The 27,447-nt window shown below is 41.8% G+C and overlaps 2 protein-coding genes across 3 annotated transcripts; one reads left to right on the top strand and one right to left on the bottom strand.

Annotated features, from left to right (window-relative positions):
* Positions 1 to 427: 427 nt before the first annotated feature.
* ccnj (cyclin J) lies at positions 428 to 21,482 on the top strand. 2 transcript variants are annotated; one of them, XM_038960378.1, is made up of 6 exons: positions 428 to 590; positions 1,503 to 1,615; positions 6,387 to 6,464; positions 6,715 to 7,014; positions 19,907 to 20,066; positions 20,356 to 21,482. In XM_038960378.1, the coding sequence occupies exons 2-6, from the start codon at positions 1,564 to 1,566 to the stop codon at positions 20,708 to 20,710; spliced, it is 945 nt and encodes a 314-aa protein (XP_038816306.1). In that variant the 5' UTR covers positions 428 to 590; positions 1,503 to 1,563; the 3' UTR covers positions 20,711 to 21,482. The 2 variants fall into 2 exon arrangements, with proteins under 2 accessions (XP_038816306.1, XP_038816305.1); XM_038960377.1 differs by having other exon boundaries at positions 6,387 to 6,597.
* LOC120017388 (protein CC2D2B-like) lies at positions 21,464 to 27,447 on the bottom strand. Its single transcript, XM_038960137.1, has 8 exons — positions 26,797 to 27,447; positions 26,424 to 26,513; positions 26,119 to 26,232; positions 23,903 to 24,101; positions 23,421 to 23,548; positions 23,147 to 23,205; positions 22,850 to 23,027; positions 21,464 to 22,130 (listed from the first exon to the last, which is right to left on the bottom strand). The coding sequence occupies exons 1-8, from the start codon at positions 26,806 to 26,808 to the stop codon at positions 21,912 to 21,914; spliced, it is 999 nt and encodes a 332-aa protein (XP_038816065.1). The 5' UTR covers positions 26,809 to 27,447; the 3' UTR covers positions 21,464 to 21,911.

Genomic DNA, 27,447 nt, shown 5'->3' with positions numbered 1-27,447 from the left:
CGTTGTATTGGAAGGAATTTCATTTCAGATCGGATTCTAATTCACAAAAATGTGAGTTATTTCGCAGACATTATCCGTTATTTAGTGTTTTCTTCCAGCAATTTCTGACTCAGCTGTGACCAAAAGGCTCATCCTATCACAGATCCTTGGGACGTCCCTAACCCATTGAAGTTGAAAAATAAAATGTTTAAGGTAAGGGTTAATTTTAGGGTTAGGTAAGGGTTATGTTATAGTTAAGGTTAGGGTATGGACGTTCCAAGGATCCCAGATTGCACTAGCCGTGACCAAAAACGTTATCACTGTTGACGTCTATGAATCCTGGCCAGTGATTGGATGTCTCTGGTGTGTAAGGTGAGTTTCAATTGGCAGCAGCGCTTTGAGAACGTTTTATCATGAGTTCCCATTGCAGCGGCACTCTTGGGACTGCTCGCATGCCTGAGCTGAGCTGAGCTGCCATCGACTGACTCGAGTATCTTCAACAATGGAAGAATCATAACTTTATGTCAACTGGAAAACTCACGGCTATATCGAGTTTTTGAGCAAAAGTCAGCTGTGTAGTTGTACCACGCTTTTAAGTGTGGCGTGTAGGGGTAAGTATTGAAAAGTCGGGGTTGATTTGTCTGATTAGTCGTACTTTTGGCCATTGTTAAATTTCAATTTGACTCAACACTTGTCATTTTTATGTAGGATAGTAGCCAATAGTCACCTCAAGCTGATCATCTTGAAATCAATGTTGAGGTTTGTCATGTGTGTGAACTTGTAGCAACTAGTATATTACTCGCTTCGTAGTTACGTTTGCACAAATGATCTCATTTACACACGAACACAGCTGTTTTGGCTCCACTGTTACGCCCTCCAACTCATCAATTGGCTTGCTGATTATTTTGTCCTGAATTGCTGAATAGTAACGTTATAGGTTTGGCTACTATGAGCGTTTTCTAATCTTAATTTTTTTGAAAGGCCCAGTGCAGTCAAACGTAATTTCCTTTGTTGTGTGTGTATATATATATACTTCCACACTGATGTTGGAATGATGCTGTCAAATTGTGAAAATTATGGTAATGTAAGAGCTGTTTTTAAAAGTAAGCCTGAAATTGCAGCCTGTTTTGGTGGGATGGAGGTTTGGCCTGCCTGGTAAATTAGTTAATAGACCAATAAGAAAGCGTTCCAAACCTCTACGCCAATAACAGATAGTTTTCAGTTTTTACCTCACCACTTGGACCACCGCCAGATAGTCCTAGCAAAATGATTAATTGAAAAAAAAAATCTTTGCTTAGAAGCTATTTTTTTGTTTCCTTTTGACCATTTTAATTGACAACAATCACATTAAGGTACTTAATTGTTACCCAGAAATGAGTTGATATTTAAGAATGGCTGTATTTGACCTTTTTAATTGAAATTGTGTCAATAGTGAAAATGCAGAGGGAAAATAAGCGATCACTGTGGTTCACTGCTGGAATTTCAGCAATGCAGAATATTTAACTTAACTTTTGACTCTTTAGACTGGACAATTTGTGCCTCCAGAAATTTCTACAAGTTCGATTAAATGGAGCTTGAGGGCCAATGGTGGAAAGGACAACTTGCTGGAGATATATACCAGGCTTTACGCTACAAAGTAAGTATGCTGTCATATTTCAAAGTGGAGGCAATAACTGCCTACATTAGTGTAATAAGTGAGAGCTGGTGACCTGATATATTATATTAACACACACGCCTACAATAGAAGGCTGATCATAGTGAAGTCAAAAATGTGATTGTCCAGTGTTTTTGTGTCTCACACACACACACACACACACACACATACACACACCACTCAAAACACCTACTCATTCAAGGGTTTTTCTTTATTTTTACTATTTTCTACATTGTAGAATAATAGTGAAGACATCAAAACTATGGAGTCATGTAGTAACCAAAAAAGTGTAAAACAAATCAAAATATATTTTATATTCAAAGTAGCCACCTTTTTCCTTGACAGCTTTGCACACTCTTGGCATCCTCTCAACCAGCTTCACCTGGAATGCTTCTCCAACAGCTCCCACATATGCTGAGCACTTTTTGGCTGCTTTTCCTTCACTCTGTGGCCCAACTCATCCTAAACCATCTCAATTGGGTTGAGGTCGTGTGACTGGAGGCCAGGTCATCTGAGGCATCACACTCCTTCTTGGTCAAATAGCCCATACACAGCCTGGAGGTGTGTTGGGTCATTGTCCTGTTGTAAAAACAAATGATAGTCCCACTAAACGCAAACCAGATGGGATGGTGTATTGCTGTAGTAGCCATGCTCGTTAACTTCTTATGGCTGGGGGACAGTATTGAGTAGCTTGGATGACTAAGGTGCCCTGAGTAAACTGCATGCTACTCAGGCCCAGAAGCTAAGATATGCATATTATTAGTAGATTTGGATAGAAAACACTCTAAAGTTTCTAAAACTGTTTGAATGATGTCTGTGAGTATAGCAGAACTCATATGGCAGGCAAAAACCTGAGAAAAAAGCCAACCAGGAAGTGGAAAATCTGAGGTTTGTAGGTTTAAGTCTTTGCCTATCCAATATACAGTGTAAAATTTGGTCCGATTGCACTTCCTAAGGCTTCCACTAGATGTCAACAGTCTTTAGAACCTTGTTTCAGGCTTCTACTGTGAAGTGGGAGAGAATAAGAGCTGATTGACTAATGCCATGAGCTCAGTCTCGCATGCGCCCGTGAGTGTTAGCTGCGTTCCTTTTCATTTCTAAAGACAAAGGAATTGTCCGGTTGGAATATTTTTGAAGATTTATGATAAAAACATCCTAAAGATTGATGCTATACATCGTTTGACATGTTTCTACGAACTGTTGTCTGAACTAAGTGCCTGCACCATTTGGATTTGTGAACTAAACGCGTGAACAAAAAGGAGGTATTTGGACATAAATGATGGACTTGATCGAACAAAACAAACATTTATTGTCGAACTGGGATTCCTGGGAGTGCATTCTGATGAAGATCATCAAAGGTAAGTGAATATTTATAATGCTATTTCTGACTTCTGTTGACTCCACAACATGGCGGGTATCTGTATAGCTTGTTTTGGTCTCTGAGCGCTGTACTCAGATTATTGCATGGTGTGCTTTTTCCGTAAAGCTTTTTTGAAATTTGACACAGCGGTTGCATTAAGGAGAAGTTTATCTATAATTCCATGCATAACACTTGTATCTTTTATCAATGTTTATTATGAGTATTTCTGTAAATTTTTGTGGCTCTCTGCAAAATCACCGGATGTTTTGGAAGCAAAACATTACTGAACATAACGCGCCAATGTAAACTGAGATTTTTGGATATAGATATGAACTTTATTGAACGAAACATACATGTATTGTGTAACGTGAAGTCCTATGAGTGTCATCTGATGAAGATCATCAAAGGTTAGTGATTAATTTTATCTCTTTCTGATTTTTGTGACTCCTCTCTGGCTGGAGAAATGGCTGTGTTTTTCTGTGACTAGGTGCTGACCTAACATAATCGCATGGTATGCTTTCGTTGTAAAGCCTTTTTGAAATCGGACACTGTGGTGGGATTAACAAGTGCATCTTTAAAATGGTGTATAATACTTGTATGTTTGAGGAATTTTAATTATGAGGTTTCTGTTTGAATTTGGCGCCCTGCACTTTCACTGGCTGTTGTCATATCGTCCCCGTTAACCGGATTTCAGCCGTAAGAAGTTAAGTGTATCTTGAATTCTAAATAAATCACTGACAGTGTCACCAGCAAAGCACCATCACATCTCCTTCTCCATGCTTCACGGTGGGAGCCACATATGCGGAGATCATCCGTTCACCTACTCTGCGTCTCAAAGACCCAGAGGTTGGATCAAAAATCTCGAATTTGGACAAATCAGACCAAAGGAACGATTTCCATCAGTCTAATATCCATTGCTCTTCTTATTGGTGTCATTTAGTAGTGTTTTCTTTGCAACAATTTGACCATGAAGGCCTGATTCACGCAGTCTCCTCTGATCTGTTGATGTCTGTTACTTGAACTCTGTGGCATTTTTTTGGGCTGCAATTTCTGAGGCTGTTACCTCTGGATGAGTTCATTAGTTAACTCTGGGTCTTCCTTTCCTGTGGCGGTCCTCATGAGACAGTTTCATCATAGCGCGTGATGGTTTTTGCGACTGCACTTGAAGACCCTTTCAAAGTTCTTGACATTTTCCGGATTGACTTGTTCTTGCCATAATATGGACTTAGTTTTTTACCAAATAGGGCCATGTTCTGCATACCACCCCTACCTTGTCACAACAACTAATTGGCTCAAATGCATTAAGAAGGAAATTCCACAAATTAACTTTTTTACCAAGGGATTGGAAACTTAATTGAAATGCATTCCAGGTGACTACCTCATGAAGCCGGTTGAGAGAATGCCAAGTGTGCAAAGCTGTCATCAAGGTAAAGGGTGGCTACTTTGAAGAATCTCATAAAATATTTTGATTTAACACTTTTTTTGGTCACTACGTGATTCCATATGTATTTCATCATTTTGATGTCTTCACTATTATTCTACAATGTAGAAAATGGTAAAAAAAAATAACAGAGAACCCTGGAAAGAGTAGGTGTCCAAACTTTTGACTGGTACTTAAATATATATAAATTAGAATTTGTCCATGCTTAGGTTGTAATAGTATTGTGTAAGAGTTGTTTGAATAGTCTGCCTGAAATTTCAGCCTATTGTGGTGGGATGGTGTTTTGGCCTCTGACATCACCAGAGTAAATTAGTTAATAGAAATTCTATGTGAAGCAGATGTCAAGCTGCATGAGGCAAATAGTGATCACACCAGATACTGACAAGTTTACTGATCCACACCCCTCTTCTTTTTTTCTTTTTTTTTTTTAAAGGTCTGTGACCAACAGATGCATATCTGTATTCCCAGTCATGTGAAAGCCATTGATTAGGGCCTACTGAATTTATTTCAATTGGCAGATTTCCTTAAATGAACTGTAACTCATAAAAACGCTACAATTTAAAAGATTTTACCATGTATGTATGTAGTGTATATTCATCCAATGTGTGTGTTTGGATGAAGTGATGACTTTGTTGCTGCTTGCTCTGCTCCCTGTGCGCACTGAGTGCAAGTGTGCATGTAATGTTGGTCTGTATAAACCGGATGCAAACCAGATATAGACGGTCCTTGAATCGGCGTATGCGAACGTGAGTAAATTACATTGAAAACAATGGGTGGACATCTTGGATGCAGCCTCCAGTTCTTATTATACCTCTGATCTTTGAAATGCTCTGCCATTTCGTGATTGCTAACATTCTAAGTTCTCCTAATTTCAGTTTAGGACAAAACGAGCAATAGATAATTGTAGAGAATTATTGTACCATCTTAACCATGGTGAAAGAGGTATTTTCATTAACCAAAAATATTGTATTTTCAGTTTGAAACTGGTATACAAAACCGAGAGACGCATAAACTAAACTAAAGAACAGGAAGCATAGACACAGCGCACAGAACAGATCTACTGCTTCTTAGATTAGCTTTCAATGAGATCTATAACTCGCATTTCTATGTGAATTTGGTCAGGTCACCAATACGTTTTTGGTGACAATCAGCAACTTCTATGCAGCATGAGTGAGGAGCTAACATGTTGCAGTCTAGACTCCTAGAGCTCTAGCAGTGCGTAAGTGGATCAGGCGAGAGGCATGAACGGTGAGCTCGCGCTATAAGTGGACATCGGCTGGCCTGATAGACTTGAACCTCTCAATAAGTACATGTGAGACTCGTGGCAGAAGTACCAAAAGTAACATTCTAGTATGTTTTTCATGTTCTAGTATCTAAAAATTAGAGAAGTTTCGGTATACTGTGCAACACTACTAAGAAGGAATTTGTTTATTTTTAACCGTAAGGTTAAATTGCTACTTTAATGATTTGATATTGGGCACATTTGAGTGATAAGGTTAAAGCAACCGACTGCAGACAAAAGTCGAGGCAGGTGCAGCTGTTGCAGCCAAAAGTGAATCGGAATACAAATTGTATTTCTATGATTCCAACAGTTAAAACGTGGCCATAATTGCTTGTGGACAGACGCGTAACATAAAATGGTATCGGAACAGACTGTGGGATGAGATGACTAACAACTTCTGGTGCCCTGATTTTTCGTCATTGATCATTTGGACTGTCACGATATCTTTGCATCTTTGGAATCTCTGAAGGGGAGGGGACATCTGGCCCATCGACTTACCCAAAACTGTCAGTTTCTGTTTAGGGAGGTGGGGACGCCGCTAGTCTTGTTTATCTTTTCTCATACGTCTCCCCCCCAGACCTTAATGGAGCATCTGAAGCAGTCACGCAATATTTTAGATCTGGGTGGCCAAGATTACAAATCTTATAATATATTGTTTACTTTTTTTCAGGAAATCAAGTTGCCCTCCTACAAAGGCCAGTCCCCCCAGATCAACCTCAGGCGCTACTTTGCAGACCTCATAGCAATCGTAAGCAATCGCTACCGGCTGTGCCCAACAGCCAGACACCTTGCCGTCTACTTGCTGGACCTTTTCATGGACCGCTATGATATAACGGTGCAACAGCTTCACATGGTCGCACTCTGCTGCTTGCTTTTGGCTAGTAAGTTTGACAGCTTCCTTGCAAGACTCTGCTTGGCCAAACTTCCAATTGCTGTGGTCCACCTAACCTATAAACTCAAATTTTCTGTGTACCCTTGTGATTATTTCCCCTCTACAGGTAAGTTTGAGGAGAGAGAGGACCGAGTTCCTAAGCTGGAGACTCTTAACAGCCTGGGCTGCATGAGCTCCATGAACCTGGTGCTGACCAAGCAGGGCCTGCTGCACATGGAGCTCCTCCTGCTGGAGACCTTCCAGTGGAACCTGTACTTGCCCACAGCTGCACACTTCATAGAGTACTACCTGTCCATCGCTGTCAATGAGGCGGACCTTCATGATGGCTGGCCCATGGCGTGCCTGGAGAAGACGGTGCTCTACATGACAAAGTACGCCGACTACTTCCTTGAGGTCTCCCTTCAAGGCAAGTTCAAGTTCTGTTGCTGCTTCACTTAGATAATGAATTTGATACAGCAGTAGCAATACAGGAATTTAACATCTCCAGAAGAGACAGGAATGCCTATGGAGGAGGTGTTGCTGCATATATTGGGCCATATTCATGTAAAGGTTAGCGAGGATCTCATGTCTACTGTTGAAGTGTTGTGGTTGCAGGTTCACCTGCCTTTATCTGAAGTCATATTTTAGGGTGCTGCTCTAGGCCACCAAGTGCTAAGTCAGTATCTGGATAATGTGTGACATGCTTGATAATGTGTGATATTAAGAGGTCTATTTTTTTGGGTGACCTGATTTTAGACTGGTTTTCATCAAGCTATCCACTCAAGAGGAAGCTTCTTACTGTAACCAGTGCCTGTAATCTGGCTCAGGTTATCAGTCGACCTGCTTGAGTGTTTACAAACAGTACAGGGACTTCATCATCCAAGTCTATTGATCATATCTTTTACTAATGCTGCAGAACTTTGTTCTAAAGCTGTATCCACACCCAATGGATGTAGTGGCAGTGGCTATATCCAGAAAAGCCAAGGTTCCAAAGGCTGGGCCTAAAATGGTGTATAAGAGATCATACACAAGATGTTCTAGTGACGCCTATGTTGGAGATTTGTTGGTTTGTGTGTAATGAGGGAGCATCCAGACGCTGCACTTGATGCATTTATGAAATTGTTTCTTCCTGTTATCGATAAGCATTAGAGGTGTAGCGGACCGTACGGATCACCACCACGGTTCGGCCCGCATGTGAACCGCGGATCAATTGCAAAGTTTAACCAGCATAGTGTGGAATTCAGTTTTACTGCCACTGTTACTTTTTAAAGTAATAATTCCCTAAATCTCGATGCAGTGAAAAGATGGACAAGACCGATGCGTGCTGTCTTACTCTGAAGACAGAAGGTTGATTTGATAAAAAAAATAAATTAAAAGCAGTTGTGTGTACTATTCACGTGAACAGGGCATGTTGAATCACAACAAATCAATCCTGGATGCTCGCGTTGCAAAAAGCAAAGAAGAAAAAAGAGCAGTGACAGTCATGGCAGGGGGAGGAGCTGAAGAACTGGCAAAGCCTCCCGCTTCATTTAAGCCTCATGTACGGGAGCATTTTGGCTTCCCTGTCAAATATGATGACGGAAGAAGGGTGGTGGACAACACCATTACGGTGTGTAGGCATTGTGCCACAAGAAAGCCGCATGAACGTGGAAATACATGGAGCATGGCCACACATTTAAGTGTCATCACCCTGGTGTGTCAGTGACGGGAGCCAACTCAGCCAAGAGACAACTTCTCACCGCGGCATTTAAGCCCTTTGCTGCAGAATCAGACCAGGCTAAAGCCATTACCAAATCTATTGGGATGTTTATCGCTGCAGACATGAGGCCATACTCTGTTGTGGAAAACAAAGGGTTTCAAGATATGGTGAAAGTGCTTGAGCCACGCTACGAAATCCCCTCGCGCATCCACTTCAATATGAAGATCGTGCCAGATCTTTATGAACAGGAAAATATCAAAATTGTCAACTAATTATCCAAGGCATCCCCTGTTGCCCTCACCACAGACGGGTGGACCTCCAGGGCAACGGAAAGCTACGTGACTCTGACTGCTCACTACACCACAGAGGAGTGTGAGATGCGAAGTCCGGTGCTACAGACACGCCCCTTCAGAGACACAGGCACAAATTTGGCGCAGGGACTGCTAGGAGCAGTAGCAGAGGAAGCTAGAGAGTCCCAATAGCAATATCCAAACCACCACAGATAATGCCAAGAACCAAGTAAATGCAGTGAGAGGCTGGACTGGGGCCACAGATGGCTTGCTTTGCACATGTGATCAATTTAGCATCCCAAAGGGGAATCTCAGTGAACCAGATGGACCGCCTCCTTGCGAGGATCAGGAAGGTGGTTTCCTTTTTTCACCGACGCACAACAGCCGCACGTGCTTAAGACCAAGCAAGAAATGCTTACAGAAACCGACCCACTAGCTCATACACGATGTCACAACAAGTTGGCGCTCCAACATGTCATAAGTGGAGTTCCATCTTGAGCAGCAGGCAGCTATATACTCTGCACTGACAGACAACACCCTGAAAAAATAAAATAAAGACATCTTCACCTTGTCTGATGACGTGAAAGTGGCAGAGGAGGTCCTCCAGGTGCTCAAACCTCAACTTTTACAACCCTATTGAGCACTGGAACTGCACTGTCTGTGTCCATGATCCTACCTCTGAAAACAAGGATTCTACAATCCATGGCCCCATCCATGGCACCTCAGCCACGCTCAAGGTCATAAACGATATCTTAACCGCCATCGATAGGAAACAATACTGTGCAGCCGTATTCATTGACCTGGCCAAGGCTTTTGACTCTGTCAATCACCACATCCTCATCGGCAGACTCAACAGCCTTGGTTTCTCTAATGATTGCCTCGCCTGGTTCACCAACTACTTCTCTGATCGAGTTCAGTGTGTCAAATCGGAGGGTCTGTTGTCCGGGCCTCTGGCAGTCTCTATGGGGGTGCCACAGGGTTCAATTCTTGGACCGACTCTACATCAATGATGTCGCTCTTGCTGCTGGTGAGTCTCTGATCCACCTCTACGCAGACGACACTATTCTGTATACTTCTGGCCCTTCTTTTGACACTGTGTTAACAACCCTCCAGGCGAGCTTCAATGCCATACAACTCTCCTTCCGTGGCCTCCAATTGCTCTTAAATACAAGTAAAACTAAATGCATGCTCTTCAACCGATCGCTGCCTGCACCTGCCCGCCTGTCCAACATCACTACTCTAGACGGCTTTGACTTAGAATATGTGGACAACTACAAATACCTAGGTGTCTGGTTAGACTGTAAACTCTCCTTCCAGACTCACATCAAACATCTCCAATCCAAAGTTAAATCTAGAATTGGCTTCCTATTCCGCAACAAAGCATCCTTCACTCATGCTGCCAAACATACCCTTGTAAAACTGACCATCCTACCAATCCTCGACTTCGGTGATGTCATTTACAAAATAGCCTCCAATACCCTACTCAATAAATTGGATGCAGTCTATCACAGTGCCATCCGTTTTGTCACCAAAGCCCCTTACACTACCCACCACTGCGACCTGTACACTCTCGTTGGCTGGCCCTCGCTTCATACTCGTCGCCAAACCCACTGGCTCCAGGTCATCTACAAGACCCTGCTAGGTAAAGTCCCCCCTTATCTCAGCTCGCTGGTCACCATAGCAGCACCTACCTGTAGCACGCGCTCCAGCAGGTATATCTCACTGGTCACCCCCAAAGCCAATTCTTCCTTTGGCCGCCTCTCCTTCCAGTTCTCTGCTGCCAATGACTGGAACGAACTACAAAAATCTCTGAAATTGGACACTCATATCTCCCTCACTAGCTTTAAGCACCAGCTGTCAGAGCAGCTCATAGATTACTGCACCTGTACATAGCCCATCTATAATTTAGCCCAAACAACTACCTCTTTACCTACTGTATTCATTTATTTATTTTTGCTCCTTTGCACCCCATTATTTCTATCTCTACTTTGCACTTTCTTCCACTGCAAACCAACCATTCCAGTGTTTTTTTTACTTGCTATATTGTATTTACTTCGCCACCATGGCCTTTTTATATTTTTATTTATTTTTATATATATTTTGTTTGCCTTCACCTCCCTTATCTCACCTCACTTGCTCACATTGTATATAGACTTATTTTTTCACTGTATTATTGACTGTATGTTTGTTCTACTCCATGTGTAACTATGTGTTGTATGTATCGAACTGCTTTGCTTTATCTTGGCCAGGTCGCAATTGTAAATGAGAACGTGTTCTCAATTTGCCTACCTGGTTAAATAAAGGTGAAATAAATAAAATAAAATAAAGTGAGGAAGTCGGCACCATCATCACTAGAGATGTCAAGGCTGCCATTAGAGGACCTGAACCCCAGTTACCCCCCTAAAATGTACAGGACTACCTTCATAGATGGGGCGGCAGGTAGCCTAGTGGTTAGAGCGTTGGACTAGTAACCGAAAGGTTGCAAGATCGAATCCCCGAGCTGACAAGGTAAAAATCTGTCGTTCTGCCCCTGAACAAGGCAGTGTTCCTAGGCCGTCATTGAAAATAAGAATTTGTTCTTAACTGACTTGCCTAGTTAATTAACGGTCAAGTTTAAAAAAAAAAATCCATCTACTGCACTGGATCCAAGGTTCAAGTCCCTGTCTCACCTAGAACCTGCCCTACACCGGAGGACATACAGTGATCTCACCACTGAGATTGTGGCCACTGATGAGGTAAAAAAAATTGTGAATTACTTAAATAATAAATATACTGCAGTCTAATTTTAGTCTATGCTATTAGAGTCATCAATTTTTTATGTGGAATAATGGCTTTTATTAAGTGTTATTGCCACAAATATAGTTCTATGAAAATAAATAATTTGTTAGTTTAATAGATCAAGTCTTTTTTTTCTGCAGGGTCAAGCCACAGAGCTGACAGGAACAGACTCGGAGGCATCTCTGCCACAAAATAATTCGGCCATGAAGGAGCTTTTCGGGGAGACCTTTGCGAGCAAGGACACAGGCAAGACGTTTGCAAGGCAGCAAGCGGCATTCCCACTGGCATGGTGGAAAAGCAATGTGTGTAAATACCCTCACATTGCCATGATGGCAAGAAGTTACCTGACTGTGCCTGGCACTTCAGTTCCTGGCGAGAGGGCACGGCAGGGGACATAGTGACTGCAAAGAGGTCTACCCTCTCCCCAGACAATGTAGACCTCTTTTTGAAAAATAATTTAAGTTATAAGCTCAGGTCTGCTTTGCTTTCTTAACCTCTTTTTTTTTTTTTTAAGAGGACACAGGCTTTTTTTTTTTTTATTCACTGTTGTTCCAAGGAAGAAGTTATCATGCCTCATATTGCACTTTCATTTAACAATTGAGTATTGAATATTTAATTTTAATATTTAATTTAAACATTGAAAAGTTACTTGCTTCAAGTGTTCTTTAAGTAATAAAGGGAAAGCAAAGTTATTTGTCTACATTGTTTTTTAATTGAAAAAAAATCTGAAACATTATCCAATCCGTGACTCACAACCGTGAATTTTGTGATCCGTTGCACCACTAATAAGCATGCACCTATTAAGAAACTGACTGCTAAAACTGTTAAGCACCCCTGGCTTATTGAGGAATTGAAAAACTTTATGGTTGAGAGAAATGAAGCAAAGGAGAGCCAAATAAGAATGGCAGACATTTGTAAAAGGGGAAATTGTGATTTTAAACTGAACAAAATAAAATTGATTAAGAAACCAAGAGAAATGATATGATGGAAGCATGATTGAAAAAAGCTTTGTGGAGTACTTAAAATGAAATTATGGCAAGAAAGACTAATTCAACTCCATCTTTCATTGAATCGGATGGCTCATTCATCACATCCTTTTGACATTGGCAATTATTTTTATGATTTCATTGGCAGAGTGGGCACACTGCAAGGCATCGTTCATGCATAAAATACCTAATAATGAAAGAAAAGCATTGTAATTTTTTTAAGTTAGTGTGGGAGAGGTGGGGAAATGATTGTTGTCCGTTGGGGATGACCCCATTTTAGTCGACTGGTCGATAGGCTGTTGGTCGACCAATAAAAAAATAAAAATTGTTGAGCAGTTGCAAAAAATAATTATATTTATTTCATGGCACATGTCTTGATGTCTGTCTCGGTGGACTAATCCATTGCGGAGGCCGCAGGGATGGCACACCAGTAATACATTTACCGTTAATTCCCATATCTATTCTGCAATGTTTGTTTGGTTACCGTAATTTCTGTTAATGCATTTAATATATTATTAGTCTTTTACAGTGGACATGTTTGCATGCAAACCTAGGCAACACTTGTGAGAAACAAGTTTTGGTTTATTTCATTCCATTTAAGAGTTAATTTATTTATTGTATTTTGTTTAAAGGGCTCCTGTCAATGTTGAGTAAGGGATGTATACTTATACAGTGCATTTGTAAAGTATTCAGACACCTTTTCCCACATTTTGTTACAGCCTCATTCTAAAATGAATAAATGTTTCCCTCAATCTACACACAATACCCCATAATGACAATGCAAAAACAGGTTTAGAAAAAATGGAAATAGAATATTTACATAAGTATTCAGACCATTTACTCAGTACTTTGTTGAAGCACCTTTGGCAGCAATTACAGCCTCGAGTCTTGGGTATGACGCTACAAGGTTGGCACCCCTGTATTTGGAGTTTTTCCTATTTTTCTCTGCAGATCCTCTCAAGCGCTGTCAGGTTGAATGTGGAGCGTTGCTGCACAGCTATTTTCAGGTCTTTCCAGAGATGTCCGAGCTCTGGTTGGGCCACTCAAGGACATTGAGACTTGTCCCAAAGCCACACCTGTGTTGTCTTGGATGTGTGCTTAGGGTCGTACCTGTTGAAGGTGAACCTTCACCCCAGTCTGAGGTCCTGAGTGCTCTGGAGCAGGTTTTCATCAAGGATCTCTGTACTTTGCTCCATTCATCTTTCCCTCAATCCTGACTAGTCTCCCAGTCCCTGCCGCTGAAAAACATCCCCACAGCATGATGCTGCCACCACCATGCTTCACTGTAGGGATGGTGCCAGGTTTCATCTAGACGTGACGCTTGGCATTGACCAAAGAGTAATCTTTGTTTCATCAGACCAGAGAATCTTGTTTCTCATGGTCTGAGAGTCCTTTAGGTGCCTTTTGGCAAACTCCAAGCGGGCTGTCATGTGCCTTTTTACTGAGGAGTGGCTTCCGTCTAGCCACTCTACCATAAAGGCCTGATTTGGTGAAATGCAGCACAGTTGGTTGTACACAGAGGAACTCTAGAGCTTTGTCCGTGTGAACATCGGGTTCTTGGTCACCTCCCTGACCAAGGCCCTTCTCCCCCGATTGCTCAGTTTGGCCATGCGGCCAGCTCTAGGAAAAGTCTTGGCGGTTTCAAACTTCTTCCATTTAAGAATGGAGGCCACGGTGTTCTTGGGGACGTTCAATGCTGCAGAAATGTTTTGGTACCCTTCCCAAGATCTGTGCCTCGATACAATCCTGTCTCGGTGCTCTACGGACAATTCCTTCGACCTCATGGCTTTGTTTTTGCTCTGACATGCACTGTCAACTGTGGGACCTTATGTATCAGGTGTGTGTGTGCCTTGGTGGACTCCCAAGTTGTAGAAACATCTCAAGGATGATCAATGGAAACGGGCTGCACCTGAACTCAATTGAGTCTCATAGCAAAGGGTCTGAATACATAAGGTGTTTCTGCTATTTTATTTAACATTTTCAAAAATTTCAAAACCTGTTTTCAAAATTGGTCATGATTGGGTATTGTGTGTAGATTTGAGGAAAGAAACCCTGATTTAATCAATTTTAGAATACGGCTGTAACGTAACAATGTGGAACAAGTCAAGGGGTCTGAATACTTTCCGAATACACTGTAAATGTGCACATGGAGCTTCTGAATTTTTTTCTTCACCTCAAACGGCAAGTTAGTGTTTTTACATCCATTGAGTGACAACAGTTCCTCCAATGTAGCCTATTTTGTAAAATATTCGTATCCCTTGTGCGAATAGCCTACAGCTGTCTCAGTCCGAAGTAAACTGGCTCGGGAAACCGAGGGTCCAGAGTTTATATGATGTTGCAAGTTGATAGTGCTTCAAGTTCCTTGCAGACAGGCCTTGCGTAGCCAATGTGATTTATTTTTATCAGGTTATTTTCTACCTGCAGGCTGCAATGTATTTATGGAGGATATGTTTACATAGTTGGCAATAGAAGTTAGGCTACTTTTAGATTTGTATAATTTCTTAATCACATGACAATGATTTTGAGATACGAAGACTGTATTATAAAATAAATGAAACTTCCATGAAAATGTGCATATGAAAATCATAACTGGCACGCAGATTGGTAGGGCTGGTAAGATACATTTTCACTCCAAATGGAAAAGGTTGCCGACCCCTGGGTAGTCTATTACCGGCAACTTCGGGAGCGTAACGGCAGAATCTGCTAAGGCCAGCAGCAGCGGGAGGTGGAGGTTCGGGTACAGGTTTTTGTCTTGATCTCTGGCTCCCTCGAGTCATTTTACTTATTTAATCAGTGTGCTTAAAGCATCAGACAAGCTCGGAGCCTACATATAGTTGATTTTATTAAAACAGATAGGGTGTTTATATATGGAAAAATGCACTTTAACATTTCGACCACTCGATTGGTCGAAAGAACAGACAACTCTTGGTCGACCAAGATTTTTTTGTTAGTCTGGGACAGCCATACTGTCCAACAATGAGAAACCACCTGGTATTGACGACCTACACTACATGACCAACAGTATGTGGACACCTGCTTGTCAAACATCTCATTCCAAAATCATGGACATTTGGAGTTGGTCCCCCCCCCCTTTTTTTGCTATAACAGCCTCCACTCTGGGAAGGCTTTCCACTAGATGTTGGAACATTGCAGCTGGGACTTGCTTCCATTCAGCCACAAGCATTAATGAGGTCGGGCACGCAGTCAGCATTACAATTCGCGAGAAACCATTTCATTATGGACCTCACTTTGTGCATGGGGGCATTGTCATGCTGAAATAGGAAAGGGCCTTCCCCAAATTGTTGCCACAAAGTCGGAAGCGCCGAATTGTCTAGAGTCATTGTATGCTGTAGCTTTTAAGATTTGAAAAACAGCCCCAGACCATTATTCCTCCTCCACCAAGCATTCTCCTGGTAATCTGCCAAACCCAGATTTGTCCATCGAACTGACAGACTGTGAAGCGTGATTCATCACGCCAGAGAACGCGATTCCACTGCTCCAGAATGCAATGGCGGTTAACTTTATCACTCCAGCCGACGCTTGGCATTGCGCATAGTGATCTCAGGCTTGTGTGCGGCTGCTCGGCCATGGAAACCCAATAACGAACAGTTATTGTGCTTACGTTACTTCCAGGGGCAGTTTGGAACTCGGTAGTGAGTGTTGCAACCTAGGACAGACGATTTTGACGCGCTATGCGCTTCAGCACTTGCCGGCCCCGTTCTGTGAGCTTGTGTGGCCTACCACTTCGCGGCTGGACCGCTGTTGCTCCTAGATGTTTTCACTTCACAAATACAGCACTTACGGTTGACCAGGGCAGCCATTTGATGAACTGACTTGTTAGAAATGTGGCATCCTATGACGGCGCCACGTTGAAAGTCACAGATCTTCAGTAAGGCCATTCTACTGCCAATGTTTGTCTATGGCAATTGTATGGCTGTGTGCTCGATTTTATACACCTCTTAGCAACTGATGTGGCAGAAAGGGCTGAATCCACCAATTTGAAGCTGTGTCCACATCCAGTTGAAGTCGGAAGTTTACATACACCTTAGCCAAATGCATTTAAACTCAGTTCACAATTTCTGACATTTAATCCTAGTAAAAATGTGTCATGTCAGTTAGGATCACCATGTTATTTTAAGACTGAAATGTCAGAATAATGATTTATTTCAGCTTTTATTTCTTTCATCACATTCCCAGTGGGTCAGAAGTTAACATACACTCAATTAGTATTTGGTAGCATTGCCCTTAAATTGTTTAACTTGGGTCAAACGTTTCGGGTAGCCTAACACAACCTTCCAACAATAAGCTGGGTGAATTTAGGCCCATTCCTCCTGACGGAGCTGGTGTAACTGAGTCAGGTTTGTAGGCCTCCTTGCTAACACAGGCTTTTTCAGTTCTGCCCACACATTTTCTATAGGATTGAGGTCAGGGCTTTGTGATGGCCACTCCAATACCTTGACTTTGTTGTCCTTAAGCCATTTTGCCACAACTTTGGAAGTGTGCTTGGAATCATTGTCCATTTGGAAGACCCATTTGTGACCAAGCTTTAACTTCCTAACTGATGTCTTGATGTTGCTTCAATATAGCCACATAATTTTCCTCATGATGCCATCTATTTTGTGAAGTGCACCAGTCCCCCCTGCAGCAAAGCACCACCACAACATGATGCTGCCACCTGTGCTTCACGTGGTGTTTAAGATGGTGTTCTTCGGCTTGCAAGCCTCCCCCTCTTTCCTCCAAACATAACGATGGTCATTATGGCCAAACAGTTCTATTTTTCTTTCATCAGACTAGAGGACATTTCTCCAAAAAGTACAATCTTTGTCCCCATGTGCAGTTTATGGTGGATTTGGAGCAGTGGCTTCTTCCTTGCTGAGTGGCCTTTCAGGTTATGTCGATTTTATAGGACTCGTTTTCCTGTGGATATAGATACTTTTGTACCCGTTTCCTCCCGCATTTTCTCAAGGTCCTTTGCTGTTGTTCTGGGATTGATTTGCACAAGTACATTCATCTCTAGGAGACAGAACGCGTCTCCTTCCTGAGCGGTAAGTTGGCTGCGTGGTCCCATGGTGTTTATACTTGCGTACTATTGTTTGTACAGATGAACATGGTACCTTCGTGCATTTGGAAATTGCTCCCAAGGATGAACCAGACTTGTGGAGGTCTACAATTATTTTCCTGACGTCTTGGCTGATTTCTTTTGATTTTCCCATGATGTCAAGCAAAAAGGCACAGAGTTTGAAGGTAGGCCTTGAAATACATCTACAGGCACACCTACAATTGACTCAAATGATGTCAATTAGCCTTTCAGAAGCTTCTAAAGCCATGACATCTTCTGGAATTTTCCAGTCAACTTAGTGTATGTAAACTTCTGACCCCCTGGAATTGTGATACAGTGAAATAATCTGTAAACAATTGTTGGATAAAGGACTTGTGTCATGCACGAAGTAGATGTCCTACCCGACTTGCCAAAACTATAGTTTGTTAACAAGAAATTTGTGGAGTGGTTGATTCCAACCTAACTGTATGTAAACTTCCGACTTCAACTAATGTATACATTTGGAAAAATACCGCGGATGATAGCGGACTATGTTGCCACTCCTTTTTGCCACATCTTTAGAGAATAGTGTTTGTCCACAGACCTGGAGGGAAGTCATGCTGCTCTCCAAAAAATGTTAAAGCTCCCTGGCTTCTAACAATCAGCTTGCTTCCGGTTCTTAGCACATTTATGGAAAATATTGTTTGACCAGATATAATGCCATTTAACTGACTTTCAGCACACTTCTAGGGTAGGACACTCAACATGTACTGCACTGACACACGTGACTGAAAATTGGTGATACTGATAAGATTGTGGGAGCTGTGTAGTTAGATTTTAGTGCAGCCTTTATTATTGATGGCGTAACATAGCTCTCTATCCATGATATGCCAGATTATCTAATAGAACTGTCTTTTCCTTATTGGAAGCTTCTCTACCGTAAAACATGAAGTGTGGTATTCCATAAGGGGGGGGGGGGGCGCGGCGCAAGTCCAGGGAGTCCCTCTCTCTTCAGTATGTTTTCTTCCGTTTGGTGGCTAATGACCTTGATGCAACCTGAGAAAATAAGTCAACTCTTGCCATAATCTTAGTAACATGGTTGTAGAATTGTGCCGCAGGCTTTCCATCCAGGATAGAGCTGCAGACTTAAAACCATAATATTTGAGTTTACCTAGTAACAGTTCATGATCAATTATATCAAAAGCAGCACTGAAATCGAACAACACTGCACCAACTAACTTCCTGTCATCTATACTCTTTAACCAATCATCTGTCATTTGTGCTAAGGCCATACTCGTAGAATGCCCTTTGTATGCATGCTGGAAACCAGTTAGACCCTTACATGAGAAATAATCCTTGATTTGTACAGATACAATCATTTACTTTACAAGATTATAGGACGACAATTAGGACCAGTGAATGCAGTGCTCCTGCAAGCTCAGGATTTATTGCATCTTGACTACTGCCCAGTTGTATGGTCAGGTGTGTCAAAAAAGGAGCTAGAAAAGCTGCAGCTGGCCAAGAATATAGCACCACGTCTGGCCTCAATTGTAGACGGAGGGCCAATGTCAACTGCATGCATGTCACTCTCTCCTAGTTCAGAGTGGAGAGACTGACCGTTTTTTACATGCACACCAATATCCCGTTATTATTCATGTTAAAAGCTTGTATCCCGGTTATGAGAAACCTGGATAAGATACTGTGGCATGTAAACGTTTCATCCCGCTTCCTGTTTCTCAGGTTCGGTCTAGTTAACACTGATAAAGTTGTCTGTTTTCCTTTAGAGACTGGGGCTCTGTTCCTGGAGAGATGCTGTCCTGTAGGTACCCAAGATGGCGCCGACAGAGAGGGCCGTCTTGCTTGTAGTCCTTATTTTATTTTTTTTTACAAGCATTTCGCTACACTCACAATAACATCTGCTAAACGTGTATGTGACAATCAAATTTGATTTGAGTTTTTTTGCTCCAACCCTAATCTAGCACACCTGATTCAAATAATTAGCTTGTTGATCAACAGAATCAGATTAGTTACAACTGGTGTTGGAGTGAACCTACAGGAGGGTAGCTCTCCAGGAACAGAATTGGAGAGCTCTGCTCTACACACCCACACATTATTCTTTAACTGTTTTCTTTAGCTACAACAGAGAAGTGTCTACATACAAAAAGCATTTGAACATTTGAGATTAGTTTCACTAATTTCTTATTTTTCTTTTCTTGTATTTTTTGAAGTAGTCGTGGTGTTCTTTGGTCAATGTATACTTAGTTTTAATGTGTTGCTGTTCTTGTCCATTAATGTAATGTTTTATGTTCTGTTTTCTTCAACAGCTAATGGGGATCCACATCTTTTATTTTTGTATATCATAACCGGTATTTCAAGGTTTTTCAAACCAGTGTTTGCCTTCTGAAAATATGATTTTAAGAAGAACAAGAGCGTAATGTCACTTTTTGCACTTAAAGACGAAGCTAGCCTCGTTGCACAATATTCTGGTGCAATACATGGTGATGATTAATGACTTGCTATTATTCCAGATCATGTGTTTCTGAGGTTTGCACCCTCACTGGTGGCAGCTGCCTGTGTGGCAGCCTCTCGCGTCATCCTGCGCCTATCCCCTTCCTGGCCACCTCAGCTTCAGCGCCTCACCGCATACAGCTGGGATCATCTTGTCCCCTGTGTAGAAAAAATGATCATGTGAGTGTCTGTCCTCAGTTGGCCTCTCTTGCCTGCTGACAAATACTGCCTAACACCAGGGCCGTGTTTATTAAGGCACACCTTATAATTTGTTTTGCGCAACTTAGGGGGGGGGGGGGGCAAGTCCAGGGAGTCCCTCTCTCTTCAGTATGTTTTCTTCCGTTTGGTGGCTAATGACCTTGATGCAACCTGAGAAAATAAGTCAACTCTTGCCATAATCTTAGTAACATGGTTGTAGAATTGTGCCGCAGGCTTGACAGGTTAGTCACTTTTGGTCTTTCTTTGTCAGTGCTCATGACAGCGACGTGAAGGAGGCCAACAAGCAGACGTGCCAGCCACCCGGTCAGCAGCCGGGCCAGGTTGGGTACCATAACCCTTGCCAGACAACCACCACCATGCCTCCTCAGTACCTGCACCAGGCCAGCATCCAGTACCCTCAGCAGGCCCTCCAGCCTTCCCTAGCCCCAGGCCACGGCCCGGCCTCCTACGTATCCCACTCTGCCACCCTGCAGGGCCCTGGTACCCTACCACACAGCCACCCCCAGACCATCTCTGCTGGTCTGGATGGCAAGGCCAACATTCCAAGCAGAGCCTACCAGGTCAATATGCACTATACCTGTGCAGCTCCCTGCTTTGACAGGTGATGGCTGGATCTCCAAGGTAGAGCTACGACAGTATGGGAAGTAAAAGTGCGAGCGACTAGATGGGTATGTCGTCTCATTGGATTAGACTAATTAGCAGGACCAGGTATGTTTTTTTTTAAATTTGAGAAGTTATGATGCGATTTAAGCACTTTCTTCTATGGTAAGATGTGCAATATAAGATTCCACAAATGTGCAATATAGTTATTTGTCATGTATCATTCCGGTGCTAACCTGCCAAAGGTGTTTTTTTTTCTTTTTTAAACCAATATGATTGAGTTATCACCAAGCATGGTTGTCATGTGCAAAGGGTTGTTTTCCCAGCACTCTGCATTAGCTATAATTTAATTGCACTATAGACAAGAGACTGTGCTGCATTTATTTCAGCTGCGATACCTCAGAAGCATTGAATGTTATCTTTCCGTTCCCTGCCGCCATGAGTAATAACGGGAATCTTATATCAGTGTTGAACTCGAGGGATTACTTTCAGCTTGTAGTAAGATATGGTAGTTTGATAGAGGAACACGCATCACTCTGCCAGAAGCTACCTCAAATGTTAATGTTGACTACCTGCACCTTTGCTCTGGAACAGTGTTCTGCAATATTCAGGAAGTATAGTTTGTATTCTTGTTTTGTGTTTCGAGCAGTAATTTGGAGGGAATGTGTCAGGTCAACACCTTCCTGTGCATGCGGAATGGCAGCGAGTGCTGTGTACTTCTAATATGGTACTTTTAAATAAAATGCTTGTCAGTTGTACTTCTGGTTTATTTTGAATAATGCATCATATTATTGGCATACTGCTAATGCCAGTAGTATGTCTATCAATTGGCCTATAAGGCTTTATGCATACATCAACAAATATTGCCTAAAACATTTCACAAACCATATTGTGAACTTGAAAACATACCGGATATGTGCTAATCAAGGGTTTAACAAATATAGGTTCTTGTTGCTGGCATATTTATGAACAATTTTTATTGTAGAGTATTTCCATTAATTTACTATGTACAAGTTTGTGGATTCAATCAATTGGTCTGAATCACTCTGCATTCCTTTCCCACAGTAGAAAAACGTCTAGGAAAAGCTGACCCTGAAAGGCCGAGATTTTGCAAAAAAACCTCAAATATAAAAAGGGTTCCAGGTAGTCCCTCCCCGTTTGTCAGTTTCCTTCCATTTGGTGCCTAATGAACACAACCAGGGTGTATCAGTGTACTGAAGGAACATAGAACACGCCATGCTGGTGTTTGACCAGCGTTGCCAGGAATATCCACACCGACAGGATGTGGTTGGGGTATGGGTGGATGTAGGTGGAGAGAGCAAACTCTGTCCCAGGGATCTCAGTGCTGTGGATTCTGGTGTTGTAGACCGCCTCGATCACTGTGCTCATGTCTTGGTAGGCCATATGAATGGGGAAGCCAGTCACCTAAAAACACACAGTTAATCAGTGTTTTCCCCTATAGTTTATTTGTATCTTTCTGCCGAGATGTGCTTTTAAGAACAGAGGGACAAATTACAACGTGTAGCATTTAATGCATTGTCTTTTGGGGTTTTTCAATGATGTAAATGATGGGCAACCCCATGCTTTTTCATATTTATTGAAAGGCGCTATTCTTTATCAGTTGTGCCACAGGTTATGCTTTTAAAGGGAAAATTATATTTCAGATGGTGTCGACACAATTTTGATTCATTTTGGAGTAGAATGTCCTTAGACGTGACCTTGCAGTCAACAGAAGTGACCTTCTCCCGCTACCTTTGCGACCGCTGCTGAAATAAATTATAGGGAAGTTATTTTTATGTTCATCTTCCTTTTTCTATAAACAAATTTTTTGGGGGGGGGGGGTGACCCAATAATGGTCACTGTCATTAGTCATGTAACAAGTCTTACAACAGTATCCACCTATTTTATTCTCAAGGCCTGTGTGTTGTCCTTAAATTTGATAGAAAATCTCAAACATCAAACCCTGCCCATTGTACAAGAGCAGGGTTGTTCATCAGGACACACAACAGAATAGTAAATAAGCTTTTTATTGGACAAGTCCAGGTAGTCCCTTCCTGTTTTCAATCCATTTGGTCCATAATAAATACTAACCACTATGATTCCCCTTTTCATATTAAAGAGGGTTACGGGTAGGCCTATTTCACCTTGTAATCATTCATGGTGTCCAGCAGCCTGTCTATCTCTAGCGCTATTGTGTCAGAGGCTGGGTTCCTCTCAAGCTTCTGCATGACCTCCGAGAGCATGGCTGCACAGCGGGGGCTCCAACGTGTAGGGTGGGGGCTTCTCCAGTCCATCACACAACTTTTCAGTTTCATCTCCATCCTGTGAAGAATGAAATTCATGGATGGGACAGACAAGACCATAAATGAAATTGTCCTGCATTTCAGTCTCTGAAATGAAAGCAATGCATAGCCTTAAATATAGAATCCATATTAACATACCTTCTTTGAAGGTGATTGACCAGATCTATTTGAGTGGGACGGTATTTAATTTCTGTTGGCTGTAAAATGTGACAGTTAGCATTGACCAGTTTTTATTTACTGTGCATGGTTGACTCAACTTGTATTGACTCAACTTATGTTCTTCAAATATTTCACTACTGTCACTGATTTCTCAATGAGGGGAAAACCTACGCCTCTTATGTTTGGAACCGTATCTTCCCTTTTATGTCTTGTCAAAAACACTACAGCAGCAAAAAAACGAGGTTAAAAATACCATTGAGGATGAGTCCGAGTTGAATCCTTTGGGGAATAAGGGTTTCCATGTGGCGTTATTTGATACGTCGAAAGTGATGGGCATCTTTCTTGTTGGCTGGAGATGGAACCACACCTGAGAGACATCCAGTCAGATCATGGACATTTATGGCCAACGGACACGTCACCTAAAAACTTTTTAAGATGGCGGCTGCAGACGAGAATCCCTTTCAACAGTGTTAGAGCGCCACACAGCTGGTGAACAAGACTTGCTTAGAATGCACACGTGCTGGTATAATGATGTAGCCGTATCTATCACTGACAGTGATTTATAGGTCACTACACAGTCTCATGACACTAACATATCGAATATCTGGTAGAGCGCAGTGTCACGGCAACAATCGCATAGTAAACAGCACGGGTAGAGACCAAGAACAGCAGTTGGGAAGTGGACTTTGGGGCGTAGTTATTGATTTGACATCTGTTTTGACTAAACTCACGTACACAACATCCTGAGTGGATGACATAAATGAAACACACTGAGGATGTCCATGGACTCCACTCTTACATTTTCACCATTGATCAGACAGTCGACAGTCTTTAGAGGACAGAAGGAGTCGTATGACTGGTAGTGCTTCCCATCTCTGGGGTTCCACAACACAAACCAAGTGTTCTCCTGAGTAAGGACATAGGCGGTCTCTCCCTGAAAAAAACACCAAAAAACACGAATGCTACTGTGTTGCCCTCAACGAATACAATTAAATACACTGCACTAAAGGTGTAGTCTATTTTCTCAGCTGACTCGCAAATACATTGATTTGGATGGGAGTGCATTGTGTTGTTTTATGTATACAGTGCTTTCAGAAAGTATTCACACACCTTGACTTTTTCCATATTTTGTCTATTACAGCCTGAATTTTAAATTGAGATGTGGCACTGGCCTAAACACAATACCCCATAATGTCAAAGTGGAATTATGTTTTTAGACAAATTAGATATGAAAAGCTGAATTGTCTTGAGTCTAAGTATTACATTTGTTACGGCAAGCCTAAATACGTTGAGTATTAATGTGCAAGGGCAACCCCATGCTTCTTCAGCCCATTTATTTAAAGCCGCTATGCTGCATCAGTTGGGCTACAGGTATATTTCAGATGTCAGCATAATTCTATTTGAATTTATTTTGGAGTAGAATGTCCTTTTGAAAAAGTTACTAGAAGTGACCTCAGTCACCTTCTCCCTCTAACTTTGCCACCGCTGCTAAAAAAAAATCATAGGGGAAACACTTTTGTTTGTCTTCTAGTGGAAACATTACACCCTCCCCATTGTACGAGAGCAGGTTTGTGTTCATTAGGGCACACAACAGAACATGTCTTAAACAAGTCACATGTTGCATGGACTCTCACTGTGTGTTTAACATGATTTCTGAATGACTCATCTCTGTACCCCACACATACAGTTATCGGTAAGGTCTCTCAGTCGAGCAGTGAATTTCAAACACAGATTCAGCCACAAAGAGAAGGGAGGTTTTCCAATGCCTAGCAAAGAAGGGTACCTATTGGTAGAAATAATAAAAAGCATACATTGAATATCCCTTTGAGCATGGTGAAGTTATTAATTACACTTCGGATGGTGTATCAATACACCCAGTCACTACAAAGATACAGATGTCTTTCCTAACTCAGTTGCCGGAGAGGAAGGAACCCGCTCAGGGATTTCACCATGAGGCGAAGGGTGATGTTAAAACAGTTACAGAGTTTAATGGCTGTGATAGGAGAACTGAGGTTTGATCAAAAACATTGTAATTACTCCACAATACTAACCTAAATGACAGAGTGAAAAGAAGGAAGCCTGTACAGAATAAAACATGCATCCTGTTTGCAATAAGGCCCTTAAGTGAAACTGCAAAAAATTTGGTCAAGAAATTAACTTTGTCCTGAGTACAAAGGGTTATGTTTGTTGCAAACACAACACATCCCTTCCCTGAGTACCACTCATATTTTCAAGCATGGTGGTAGTTGTATCATGTTCTGGGTATCCTTGTCATCGGCAAGGACTAGGTACTGTAGTTTTTTAGGATAAAAAGAAACAGAATAGAGCTAAGCACAGGCAAAATCCTAGAGGAAAACCTGGTTCAGTCTGCTTTCCAACAGACACTGGGAGACAAATTCAACTTTCAGCAGGGCAATAACCTAAAACACAAGCCCAAATATACACTGGAGTTGCTTACCAAGATGATATGGAATGTTCCTGAGGGGCCTAGTTACAGTTTTGACTTAAATTGGCTTGAAAATCTATGGCAAGACTTGAAAATGGCTGTCTAGCAATGATCAACAACCAACTTGACAGAGCTTGAATAATCTTTTTCATAATAATGTGCAAATAATGTACAATCCAGGTGTACAAAGCTCTTAGAGACTTACCCAGAAAGACTCACCACTTTAATCGCTGCCAAAAGTGATTCAAACATGTATTGACTCGGGGGGGGTTGAATACTTATGTAATCAAGATATATTAGTGTTCTATTTTTCATGTTTCATTTTTTTATACAAATGTTTTGTATTTTTCTTCCACTTTGACATAGAGTATTTTGTGTAATTATTGACGAAAAATGACAAATCATTTTAATCCCACCTTGTAACACAACAAAATGTGGAAAAAGTCAAGGGGTGTGAATACTTTCTGAAGGCAATGTACATTAAACAGCACATGTCAATTGTTACCTCTATGACCGATGTTCCCAGGAGAAGCCACACATTTACCGTCAGGTCATGAAAGAAGTTGCACAGCACAACTGCCAAACTGACATCGTTTCCCATAGCCAGCTCCAAGCATTGCTATTGTGTATAGCAACGGTGTGCAATAAGGAATGAAAAAGGCACCACTGGGTTAACAACAAGCTGACCAAACTATGTTGATAATTATTGGTATTTTTCTTGGTATTTAATATCTGCTGAACATTAAGTGATGTTTTAAGTCTTGGCTCTGATAGACCATGTTGTAGAATTAACATTTTGTGTTTGTTTACCTCTGAGGTGAGCCACATCTCCCCACTGTCACCAACGTCAGATGGGAAGGACAAGGTGGGAATCAGGGACACGAAGGCTGCCACCCTCTCCTGGGTTACACGGAGCAAAACATTTTTAAGAGCACAACATAATGCCCATTTAAATCAATTAAAGGGCAACTCCACCTCTTTTCAACCTAATTTTCATTATCTCCGGCACAATACCAGTGTCATATGTGAAAACGGTGCAATTCAGTTTTTCTTAGGAAATAAATATACATTTAAAAAGTTCTACCAGCCCATCTGGCTCTCCAGGCAGACTAAAGCAAACGATCAGTATTTGAAAGATTTCAAATAGTATTTGAACCCAGATCTAGTTATGTTGGAGCCTTACTAGAACAGACATGCTATTGTCGGGGGTGTCCAGTACAACTTCCTGTGGTGGAGGAAGTGGCTTGAAGAACCGGTGTGCCAGGACAAGCCTCCCCTCACTATTTATCACTGTGGTTATGACTCGCTTCTTCACCCGGCCTGCTGCCACCTTACACTGCTTCTCATACTCATAGGTCAAGTTCAGCAAGTCCTCATCCTCGTCTGTGGAAAACTACGCGGAGACAGATACAAACACAGAATTCTGTAGGAGCAGCAGCAGTGCATGGAGAAGGGTGACTTATCATTTAGGCTAAGCAATACAAATTGGACTGATACTCACCAGCCAAAGGGGCTTCTGGTCACCATACTAAATGCGAAGAGGGCAAATAATAAATTTCCATGGATGTGTGTTCTGATGCAGTTGTACGGTTGGTTATCAATCACAGTAGTCATGACATTAAACATAAGCACATCAAAATAATGGATGCTGATTAAAGTAATTATATTCCATATCTTGTCGATCAATGTCTTCCACAGCAAAAGTCTAAATCAAATAACAATTAAGTGTTTTTAGTTGAAGGCAAAGAGGTTTTAGAACATAGTACCTCTTTAAAATGAAACAGTATTACACATTAAAATAATTTGCCTTTGCTGTCTGGTCATCACTCAGAGA

The sequence above is a fragment of the Salvelinus namaycush genome, chromosome 22, assembly GCF_016432855.1.
Source record: "Salvelinus namaycush isolate Seneca chromosome 22, SaNama_1.0, whole genome shotgun sequence".
NCBI classification, from domain to species: Eukaryota; Metazoa; Chordata; class Actinopteri; order Salmoniformes; family Salmonidae; genus Salvelinus; species Salvelinus namaycush.
Note: the sequence above shows the minus strand (reverse complement) of the source record. Positions and strands in the feature narration are given on the sequence as shown.